We start from the raw sequence: 12234 nt of genomic DNA, 5'->3' as shown, positions 1-12234 counted from the left end.
TGTCACAGAGTCTGGGTCACCGTTAAGATGGCTTTGGAATTAAGGATTGCCTTGATGAGCGTTCTGCTTTAGGATATCATTTTGGCGGCATTGGAGAGAACTGATTGGAGCAAGTGGGAACAATAGGAGAGAAGCAAATGGCTGGAGTGAAGCTTAAGAGGGGTGAGAGCTGGTTTGTTGATCACCTATTTATGCCTGGGATTTTTCCATACATTGTCACTTAGTACAGTGGCTCTCTGAGATAATTATGGCTAGATAATTCATAGTTCCCAGTGTAAATATAATGCCTGCTGTGTGAAAAAGAGAAGATATACAATTAAAGGAACTATAGCCTGTTAAAGCTTTTTGTTGCCCTTTCTTCCTTAGTCTCTCCCTCAACTTACTATTTTACCTAATTCCAAGAAAATTTAAAATTTTAAGTAATCAAAATGAATGGTACTATTCATCTTTGTGCTGTGCTAATCCAGCTTCAAATGCAAACATAAGAAGCATTTACATGCAGGACCGGTACAACTGTAGAGTGTGTATTTCACAACCCTACATTGTATCTGTTTCATTCCTGCCGGGGCCATGATAACACTGCACAAAATTACCCACACTGCTTTTGTTCCACTCCCTGCTATGCACATATATTCTTAATACTGTGTGAGGAAACATAGCTGTGGGTTCTGGAACTTGCTCTTTCCTTCCATGCCATCATGTCCACTTGAGTGGTTGGTTGACTTAGGGGAAGAACCTAAGCAGGTAACACAGCCCATGCAGGAGCACCTGCGTCATTCCTGATTCACAGAAGACCTGGCCTTCTCCAGTCAGAACTTTTTCTGGTTCAGAGAGAAAGCCTGGGCCCTGGAGCCGCCATCCTTCCTGCTTTACTCCATTGTCTGCACAACACAGAACACGGAGGGCATCCATGGCCCACGGCTCCACAGGGCCACGGGGTCCACAGCTCCAGCGAACCGCACTCACGAAGCGCTTTTCAGAGACAGGTTGCTTCAGAATTTCCAAGAGGGCGGTGCTGGCCCCCGCAGAGCAGCCTCTGAGCAGGGGCTCCGTGCACCCACACAGGCCTTAAGCTGAGGAGCCCTCCCAAGGCCCTCGGCTGGGACCTCCTCCATGCCCCTCCCAGGCAGAGGGGACCCCGCTGGCATTGCAAATACGAATTAAGCGCCACTTTGCTCAGATTTCTTATCCAGACTGTCTTCAGAGCAGGAAGGGCTCCCAGAATGGTGTTCGAGACTCGGGAAGGCTGACTGGACTCAAGTTCAGCTGCAGCGACGGAAAGTGGAGATTTACAGGAGGACGGTGCTGATCTAGTCTTCTGGTTTCAGCTGTCAGAGGCTAAGCGGTGGGAAATATATACCTCTATGTGTGTGATCAGTGTCACCCCTCCCTTCGTTCTCACCCATCTCCTCACAGTACTTGATTCCATTTTCATACGCATACTTGGCTATGATGACTGTATTGGCCCACTCTTCCTTCCTCCAAGGAAAGTAATTGTTAATGTGTGATTTTTTTTTTCCCACCACAAGAAATCTGGAAAGTGGGCTGGGGATATGGCCTAGTGGCAAGAGAGCTTGTCTCGTATACATGAGGCCCTGGGTTCGATTCCCCAGCACCACATATACAGAAAACGGCCAGAAGTGGCGCTGTGGCTCAAGTGGCAGAGTGCTAGCCTTGAGCAAAAAGAAGCCAGGGACAGTGCTCAGGCCCTGAGTCCAAGGCCCAGGACTGGCCAAAAAAAAAAAAAGAAAGAAAGAAATCTGGAAAGCACCAGATAAACATAATCAATCCAGGAGCACAGTTGCCAGGAATGAGGATAATGGACGGGAGGGCACCCAGGCAGACCAGCTCTGCGGTGGAGCCCCGGCAGATCAACAGGAAGGGGAGAAGCCCGTCCTCGCCCTGACCCACCACTATAGCCTGACTTAAATGACTGTTTGCAGACAGCCAGTGAGTTGTCCCGTATGACCTGTACTGGACTCACCCAGTGCGCATGAAGACCTGCACTTTTCTCATATAAAATCTCCTTGAAAACCTATCAGAATGAAAGCAGCGTTGGCTCCTGGTGAGCAGGGAAGCTGGGATGGGATGGACCAGCGTCCCAGATCCTCATGCCTGATTGGCAGTGGGCAGTTGATGGGCGTATGCTATCACAGGGATAGCTCCATCCATCTCAAAGCAAAGCCACCAGGAGCCAGAGCAGGCCCTGTGAGCCTGAGCTGATAAGAATGAAGAACAAAGGAATCAACACAAGTGAGCCATGGCTTCTGGGGGTTTTGTTGGTTTTTGTTTTTCATTCTCTCTTTCTTTCCTTTCTCTCTCTTTACTGCACTACTCCCAATGTTCATTTCATTCTAGTGTAATTATTTTGGATACAGAAAAACGAATTGGGGGGAGGGCAGGAAGGAAATGAAGCATTATAAAGTACAGAGAAGATGTGAAATAAACTATGAAGTTCAGAGGAAGATGTGAAATAAACTAAACACATTGATAGTTTGAAATTTTTTTTTGGTTTACCCTTGAGGGTGACAGGTTAAATAAACAACACAAGAAATGGGCATTAATATATTCCATACTTTTCCTCCGTTTTTTGCATGCTCAATTATATATGCATATGCATGCATATTTAGTTTTATGCCAAGGTAGCATATCTCTGTCGCTGCAAGATTCTCTGTCTTTCCTTTTATGACCAGATATCCTCTTCCCTGTCCCTTAGCCCTGGCAAATGCTCTTTCCCATTCTCTGATTGTATTTGACACAAATATTATTCATTTTTACTCAGTATAATTCTTTTGAGAGTGGTCATTTAGTGTGTATCAAGAACCCATTGATTTTACCTGCTATGTTTCCTTGCTATGGACTTAACCAACTTGCTTAAAGCACTTGATTGCTAACGGAGACTTGATTGTTTACAGCCTTTGGTAATTGAGAGAAAAGCTGCCATGAATATTGTTCATTAAAGAGTCTAACCAACCTTCAGGCGGTTCTGTTGGCTCATGTAGTCAAAGGCCACTGTTGCTCTTCAGGCTAGCACTACCATGATGGTTGTACGTGGATGTTGCATGGTGTTTACTCTAGAAAGGCCCTGCCACTGAAATTTGCTTCTACAAACCATCTGGGGTACACGATGGTTACTTACTTCTATGCAACATTACTTTATTTCCATAAAATGACTAAGATGGGTTAGCTTGACTTATGTTAATAACCTCTTAGCTTCTCTGGTCAAATTCAGTGTCCAGAGGAAGACATGCTTGTCATAGACAAGGTGTACAGGAAGGACGAATGAGTGTAAGAAACCTGAGAGAAGACCAGAGTGACTTAGAGTAACACACACAGACACACACCTCCACGTGTGTATACACACTCACGCACACACCACCACAAAAAGCAAGGAAGGAGGAAGCTTGAGTCTTTTGCTCAAAGATACCCCTACAATGAATCACTGCCTTAGTTAAGGTGATCTGACAAGGATAATCTGAAGAAGATTCTTTGAGTGTAAAAAGAGGGGGGACGGATTGGAATACAGGATAAGTACGTGCAGCTGTAACAATGAAATCCTCTCCCACACATCAGTGACACGGGCCAACAACAAAAAACAAAATCCTGTGCAAAGAATGCCAATGAGCAATGCCACCTCCGTCTTGAAACACTGACTTCTCCATCAGCCAGGGACAGTCCATCTGCACATGCTGGAGACTTCTCGGTCTCTGTTCACTCCTGCTCCACATCTCAGTGGGAATTCTAAAGAGTTCCCAAGTAGAATTACCAGTGTCACCATGTACAGTGCAATATCATTAGCACATAAGCCATGTAGACTATCCAATTTAATGGTCTAGAAAGCACTTGGAAACATTAGAAGATCTACCGAATGATGAACCATAAGTGTATTCATCTAGAATTGCAACTCGCTATATTCCAATTTATGAAATGCCCACTGGCAAAGAAAATAATGGTATTTTTATTTTCTAACATGGTTAGAAATGCTGCTTCAACTATAGTCAATGTCCTGTGTGTTTGGTATAATCATTTTAAAAACAATTCCGAATGCATGCACGGGACGTTTCACAGGAAACTATGGAAGGAGATGGAACATGAGGAATTTCTGCTTTATCAAACACCATTTGTTTCTGTTTCTAATATCAAATTTTGGGCATGTAACACAGCTGCAAAGCAAGTCTAAAACTATAAAAATGAATGCGAAGATGAGAAATGTTTCTTTCCCATGGTAAGAGGTTGGCTTTTGTGTAGACAGCATATTTTCAACAATGGGTCCTCAGGCTAACTCTGTGTGTGTGTGTGTGTGTGTGTGTGTGTATGTGTGTGTGTGTGTGTGACATGAGTATTTATTAGACTGGACTATTTATTCTGAAGGAATCACAACAAAACCAAATGCATGTTCTCTCTGTCTTGTTATATCTAGCTGGCTAGTTCCCAAATACACCAGCGGGTGCTGTGCACCTCTGTGATAAACAGGAGTGAGGCACAACCGCCGTGGACAGGGAAATGTCACCGCGTGGTGGTATCAGTTGCTGGAGCAATTTGTCAGTCCCCAGTGCCAGAAAAATCAGCTTAGGAAAACATGGATTTCCTCTGCCTCAAACTAAGGAGAAATGAATAATATCAGTTTGAGTCTGGTATATTTTCTTCTATGGTTCGGAAAATAGTGAATGATCCTCAAGGCTTTCACTACAGCAAGAACATTTCCGTACAACAAATCCTGCAGGACACTGATAGGGAACCTTATGGGATAAAGGTGGGTTTTTTTCCCTTTTTTCATTTTCTGTGTGGAAAAAAAAAGACAATATAAATTCCACCGAGGCTGTGACTTCTTTGTCATTTGTATTTATTGGTCCCCACAGGTAGACAAGTTGAGTTCCATGACCGGTCTTTGGATTTCATTCAGTTCTGAGAACCAGCTCTTCTTTCTCAGGCCTCTTCCCTGACCCTGTCATCAGGAGGGGTTGCACTATTTCCTCTTGTGACTATGTCCTATGTTTCTGGCATTGCTCTATGGATTTTATGTACATTACACACTCAACTTTCCTAAGATCCCAACGGGAAAAAATAGTAATTGACATCTCTACTTTACAAATGAGGAAAGTGGGCCTTCAGGGCAGTAAGTAGCTTGCTGACCTGGGCAGAAAGTCACCGGTTAGGTACACTCCTCTCCTGATGGTTCTACCTGGCTGCAAAGTCATGTTTGTCAGCTTTCAGAAACTACGACAAAAGGCCTGACAGGATGAACACAGGACGAAGAAAGGTTTATCTGGGCGCACAGTTACTATGACTTCAGAAAAGGATCCATTTGATTCGTCTCTCTGGCCTTGTGGCAAGTCAGTGTATCACGGTAGAAGCATATGGTGGAGAGCATATGGCGGTTAGGAGCTAAGTCTGACAGTCCTTGTTTGGGGGCCCATCTCCAATAACCTAAAAACCTCTCACTAGATCCTGTATACCAACAGCTTTCAGCACCTTTCAAAAGCTTCACTCTAGGTCCCTTCAGTGTGCCTTTAATACATGGGCCTTCTCAGGCATCCAGCCTCCAAACTACAGCACAAGTCATGGGAAGCTGGTGACTTCTCGCTTCTCTGTCCCTAAAGACACAGCAAGAGTCTGCAGAGACTTTGTTGTGCAATTTCCTCTGGTCCTGTTAGAGGTGACCAAGAGCTCAGGTGCAGAAACCACCTCCGGCTGTGTGTTCTGTCTAACTTCCTGTAGCTGCTCCCATTTTCGACCCTCCAACAGCAAATCACCATGTATGTTGGGGTAGGAAATAGAGTAAGCCACAATCAATCAATTTACAATTGTCCACATGGAGATTAGGTATGATAATTGCCTACAATCATAACCAATCATAATTTGTAAGCTTTTGTGAGCACTTGGTCATCTGACATACAGTCGCCTAGCTCGTCACAATGTCTCCATTGAGAGTTCAAGCTTTCGCCTGAATTATGTGGAATAAGGTCGGAGTTTGTCTCCAAAATCAGGATCTGGCTTCTAGCCTTCCCTCCCCACCATTATCCATTCCATGGCCTGTTTTAGGAGCACTGTGAGTTTACCACTGTCTATTATTGGCCAGTTAAAATGTTTATCATACCTATAAAATTACATTTTTATGGAAATAGTTAAAACAAAATATATGCAGTCTAAGAAAGAAAGAAATTCTATTTGCACGGCAGATAGATGACCTTCCGTGGGGAATATTTTACAGGCAGGTGAAGGGACCAGGCAGCACTAACTGATTGTAGGGGAAAATCAGTTCCACTAAAAGTTTACTTGCCACCCAAACATTCAAGTGCTGAACACAGTGCACTTGTAAAAGGCAACTGTGGCCTACAGCAAAGGTCTCTGTGATCCCATTCTCAACAGTTTTGAGCCCCCATATTATAGTTCCATAGAACTGGAGACTTTAAGGTCTTTTTCTTTTCTAATTGCTGCCTGTTCCTGCTAGCTACCACACACAAAATGGCCTTCTAAAATTATTTTCTGATAGAATTCAAGGTCAAATCATAGGAACATCATCCACCTATGGATCTTCTTTCCTGTAGGCTAGAGTCAAGCATTACCTGGAAAGCAATTTATTTTGCAGTAGTGGCCCTGGCTTATATTTTGAGTACATTGCTTAACTTGAAAGAAAACTAACAAAAATTCACCATTCTTTAGATTTATTTCATTTTGAAAAACATCTGGAGCAATAATGTTCCACAGCATTGATTGATGCTATAGGCATTAGGGAGTTGAAAATTAAAATAAATATAAATATGTATAATATAAATATGTGTGTGTATGAGAGAGAGAGAGAGAAGGTTCATAATGAACAGAGTGCCTTTTCCTGATATTAAGAAAACCAGTGAACCTTTGTGCCTTTTCCTGATACTAAGGAAATCTGTCAACCTCGTGTGTGTGTGTGTGTGTGTGTGTGTGTGTGTGTGTGTGTGTATGCGCGCGTATCAAAATGCCCTGGATGGGGACAGTGAGGCTTATCAGGCTGGAAATGGGGAGGATTTAAAAAGAAATCACTTCTCAACAAACTCAGGCAATTATTCGTTTAAAGTGGTTTCCCCAACCCCACTCCATGTTTGCAGAATGTGAAAAGCATTGCTTCTTTACTAGAAGAGTTCCAACAGCCTCAACATTGTGAAGATGATTCTGTCTGTTTTGCCACATATGAAATTAAATCTCTAATTGTATCTGTCGTCATGCCTCTATATGTGAAAATGGTTTGGCATCGTGACACTTTCCACTGTGAATGATTCCAATAATGGGAAGAATTTTGTGTAGAATGGAATTACGAGAAAGTTTTCGTTTATTCTGGAAGGCCTGGAATTTGCAAGCAAGATGTTGTTCTTTCTGGGCAGGTGCTTTGCCACTTGAGCCAGTGAATTACAAAGATTTGGCAGAGCACTTAGCTAAAGACTACTTGTAAATGCAAGAAATTTGTGATTTGTCCCAAATACCAAAGTTATTACTGAATGAATGCTAACGCTTTGGCCTGTTTCCATGAAATAAGACATTCCAATGGAAGTCAGGTTCCCTGGATAGCCCTTCCCAGGCTCATTCCTTTTCTTAAACCAGGCCACTACCATTGCAACTTGGTATATATTCTCTCTTCCTCTCTGTTTCCTCGTTTCTATCTGTAGTGTTACATAGGTATGTATTTTAAACATTAGATAGTTGATGTTATTAAAGTTCACATATTTGGGAAGTAAAGCAATGGCTCAAAGTGGTAGAGTGTTATCCTTGAGCTCAGGAACAATGCCCAGACCTTGCAACACAAGATGTAAGTGAAACTTGAATTGTTTCACCGTATAGTTGGTTTGGGGGAACTACATTGGAATCTGCCCAATTTGTTTTTCTTCCAAATAATATTCACGTGTACAGCCTTACCAGGTATTGCCTCATGGTTTGTTCAGGAGATTCTCTAATGAACACCCCTTCCTGCAATATGAGAGAATTATTTTCCTATCTCTTCCCAGCTACTTAGTGCTGTCAGACTTTGAAACTATGATTGTCTGAAATGTATAGCAAAGTATCTTGTGTTTGATTTTTATTCCAGTTCTTTAAATGTACTTAGAGGCCATAAATTATTGATTTTCTTATTGTGCATTAGCTGTGCACACTCATTGACCTCTCTTTTGATTGGTATTTTAAGTCTCTGTAATTAAGGATTTTCAAGTTATTTTTACGTTCTAGAAATTATTCTCTTGTAAATTGTATGCATAACACATATCTCAGCACATGGCTTGCTTTTCAACTCGGTTCATATTACTTCCTAAGTAACATAGGAGTTTAATTTTGATGCAGCTAAATTTGTGGTTTAAAAAGTTCAAAATTGGGATTTTTAGAACCTGAAGCCCGGTTGTAACGCAGGCTCTACAACTCATCTGCCGAGGGCCCACTAGTAACTGCCTTAGCACCTTTTAATCTTGATTTCATAAGCTAGGAAACAGTGCTACACGCAAACACGCTTTGTCGTGTGGGATAAAGATGGAGCTCAAAAGAACCTCTGGTTAGCATGCATGAAACCTGCATTCCATCTTCGGGCTCTCTTTCTCTCTCTCCTTCGCTCTCTCCCTCTTGCTCTTCTGTCTCTGTCTCTGTCTCTCCTTCCATCTCCCTCCATCTCTTCCTCCTTTCTCTCTCCCTCTTGCTTTCCTGGGCTTAGACAGGAAGTGGCGCCCATCACGTGGGCTCTCAGGCCTTAGGCTACCCCATCTGCCTGCAGGGGCCTGGGCGGTGTGGGCCTCCACGGGCCTGAAGGATCGGAGAACTGCCCTTGCCTGAGCCCTGGCCAGGGCCTCCGTGGATCCTGCCTCGTACGCTGCTTTCAATGGCAGCTTGAGTGCGCTTCCCCCCAGAGCTGCCCTGTGGATGAGGAGTGTTGCACAGGTTCGTTTACAGCTCTGCTGTGTAGTCAACTATTTTAACCCACTAAGCTTTACCTACTAAAAAGAAAAAAAGATAAGAATCCAATGCATTTCCTACAAAATGAAGAAGAATTAGAAAAGGGACGGATAGGAGATGGGTGGGTAAGAACGTTAAAAGAGGTGATATTGATTAAGATATGTTGTATTCATAAACTGCTTTGCTAAACAGCAACTCCTTTGTACAACTACTTAAAGATAATTTTTTTAAAAAAATAAAAGAAATTTGTCATTGCTGTTCGTCTGCAGTAAGTACTTAGCCATAGCTGTAATGGTAAACACATGTATTTGTGTAGACATCCTGGAGCATATAACACGAAAACCTTTTTGTGGACTGGTCCTGGGGCTTGAACTCATGGCGTGGATATTATTCCTGAATTTTTGTGATCAAGGCTAAAGCTCTGTCATTTGAGCCACACCTCCACGTCCGGCTTTTTGGAGGTTAACCGGAGTAAGAGTCTCATGGTCTTTCCTGCCCAAAATGGCTTTGAAACCCGATCCCTAAACTCAGCCTCCTCTTCCAGGTTTTTTGTTTTGTTTTGTTTTGTTTTTTGGCCAGTCCTGGGCCTTGGACTCAGGGCCTGAGCACTGTCCCTGGCTTCTTTTTGCTCAAAGGCTAGTACTCTGCCACTTGAACCACAGCGCTGCTTCTGGCCGTTTTTTTTTCTGTATATGTGGTGCTGGGGAATCGAACCCAGGGCCTCATGTATCTGAGGCAGGCACTCTTGCCACTAGGCCATATCCCCAGCCTCCTCTTGCAGGTTTTGACAGCTCCAAACAAACCTGGTTTGGTGCTGAATGCCTGCAATTCTGCCTCCATCTTTCCACAGGCATCTCCTCTCTGTCTTTGACCTCTTCTTTGATCTCTTATAAAGACATTTGCAATTGCATTTAGGTACTCTAGTGAGCCTATCTGAAAACTGTTAACTTACATCTATAAAAGTTACTTTGCACAGGTTTCAAAGTTGTAGGCTTTTTACCCCCCTCTATTTTTATGAAACTGAAGTTTTAACTCAAGGCCGCATCATGCTTGCTTGTTTGTTAGGTGCTCAACCTCTGCGTCAGGCCTCCAGCCCTGTTTTTCAACAGCTATTTTTGATTTGGACATGACTTTTTCCTTGAGGGTGTGTTTGCTTTGTAATCTACCCATGTTGGGCTTCCTGTCATTGCCGGAATCACATGGTCACCACTGCACCCAACTTTTCTCCATGGAGATGGACTTTGTTCTACCTAGAATGGCCAGGAACTACCGGCATCTAAATCTCAGCCTCCCGAGTAGCCAAGATGAAAGTGGTTTCAAGGCTTTGATATAGACTCATTTCTTGGGACCAGAAGAACACTACCGGGTATACTACAGTGTGAAATATGCCCTACCCTCATAAAAATGCATGGCAGTCACACCCTTGGAGTGTCAGGCCATCTTAGAATGTGTCCTGCTTTATGAAATGGAAGAATAAACTTCAGACTGTTGGAAATCCATGGTGGGTCACTAGTGAAAATGGCATGTAGTGTTAGCAGTACACACGAATCCTCCTGGAGGACAGGTATTCACTACAGGTTCTCAGTCTACCCTGTAGACTTTCTGATCTTGTCAGGTTCTGTTGGGGCCTAATGTGCATACACTCATGATCTGTAGATGACACTGATGTAAGAAAGCGCTAGGAATTTCTCAGAAGCAGTATTCTTGTGCTCAGTATTCTAGTCTGGCGTCCGAAAATGAGCAATGGGATTGATATTTAGACACTGTAATTGTGATATCACATACTTGAAAAATTAGAAATAATATCTTTTAGAGGATTACCAGTATGGTGCATATGAGGCAGAATTACTGGGATTCAGAATGCCAAGGGCCATTCTGGAATTCTAAGATGGGACTTTTTTATACTCAGTGCCACTTACTTAGTGCACCTTTCTTGGAAACTTTAAAGTACTGATTTTATTATTACATTTCTATGTAAGGGTTGAACTTTGTACTTAGATGTTGTTTGTATATGAGGTTACATTGTTTTAATGAAAGACAGTTGCATGGGAATCAATTTTGTAGAATTAACATGTCATCTATCAATTCGGCCTATAGATCTTACCACTAGAAAGCCATTTTCTAGTTTGCTAAGTGGGTTGGCACTGAAGAAAAGAAACTCCATAAAAGTCATACATATCTTAAGGGACAATTATTGTATTCATTTACATCAATCCTGGTGTTTCTGAGCATTGATTTGTATCAGTAATCTTTTCCCCCCACAAATGTATTCAGAAACCACCTTTGAAGTACAGGTTAAAGATCTAAAATGCACTTGCTTTTGAGGAACGGGTGGGTTATTCAGAGGAACTGCTTGCTCTGAGAAAAAGATCTGGCAAAATAAGTGCAGAAAATCAGTCTCTAAATGATATTTGTCAGGAGTTTACATCTAGGCTTCAATTACTGACATAAAAGCCAGCGCGCAGGAGCAATCTGCATGTATAATGCAAGCTGCTCACATTTATGGACTTAAAATTTACCTATTTTGTATTGAATGAGTGACTCAAACTAAATCTAGGTTGCCTCACAGATCTAGTTTGTACAAGGTTGTTGGCATGTCATCTGTATGAATATCTTTCTTGCTGCATCATTTTATAAGATATTAGGTAAGAGTTTGAGAGTGTGTATTCGGTTGGTGATAATCTTATTATTTTTTAAATTACATCATTTAAGCCATGATAATCAACTGACAGGAAATATTCTTAGGAAATGTCAAAGTAAGGCAAAGACATTGTTATCTTCTTTGTAGTATTAAGCACAGTAATTTCCTCATTGGACAACCTCGGGGTACCTGCACAAGAGAATATTCAGTTACTTTAAAATTACTGAACTTGCTTAGAACTGCGTGCATGAAGAAGCTGTTGTCAAGGGAAACTAATCAATGGGTTGGAATTTGTCTTTAAAAAAAAAAAAAAAAGCTATCCTTCCGAAAATCAGTGAACCTTGTCCATCTCTATGACTGCATGTCTGTGAATTAAAGGGGAGATAGGACAAATGCATGAACATCACGATTATATCAAAATGGGTTTTTCCATTAAGAATAAAGGATTGCTGCGAGCCCCTTGCTGCTACTCTGCGGTGTCCTTGTGTCGTGTGGTTTAGGGTCCTTGAGCCTGGTTTTCTTGTGCAATCAATGCATTACAGCATGTGTCCTTTCTTTTACAGCTCGGCAGAAGAGCAGTTTCACTGGCAGTCGCAAGGTAAGGGGCCAGTGGCCACCACTGAGGGCCCCATTTGCTGCCTCCACGTGTCCCTGCTCACCAGCTTTCTTTAGGAAACCTAGAAAAGTGA

The 12234-nt window shown here is 42.5% G+C and overlaps 1 protein-coding gene across 2 annotated transcripts in view; it reads left to right on the top strand.

Moving 5' to 3' along the window:
• Ctnnd2 (catenin delta 2) overlaps positions 1–12234 on the top strand; it is a 716561-nt gene that overhangs the window by 375008 nt on the left and 329319 nt on the right. For both annotated transcript variants that reach the window (XM_048368208.1, XM_048368209.1), the window contains exon 4: positions 12109–12143. In XM_048368208.1, the coding sequence (XP_048224165.1) occupies positions 12109–12143 (35 nt within the window). The remainder of the gene's footprint in view (positions 1–12108; positions 12144–12234) is intronic.

The sequence above is a fragment of the Perognathus longimembris genome, chromosome 19 (assembly GCF_023159225.1).
Source record: "Perognathus longimembris pacificus isolate PPM17 chromosome 19, ASM2315922v1, whole genome shotgun sequence".
Classification (NCBI taxonomy): Eukaryota; Metazoa; Chordata; class Mammalia; order Rodentia; family Heteromyidae; genus Perognathus; species Perognathus longimembris.
Note: the sequence above shows the minus strand (reverse complement) of the source record. Positions and strands in the feature narration are given on the sequence as shown.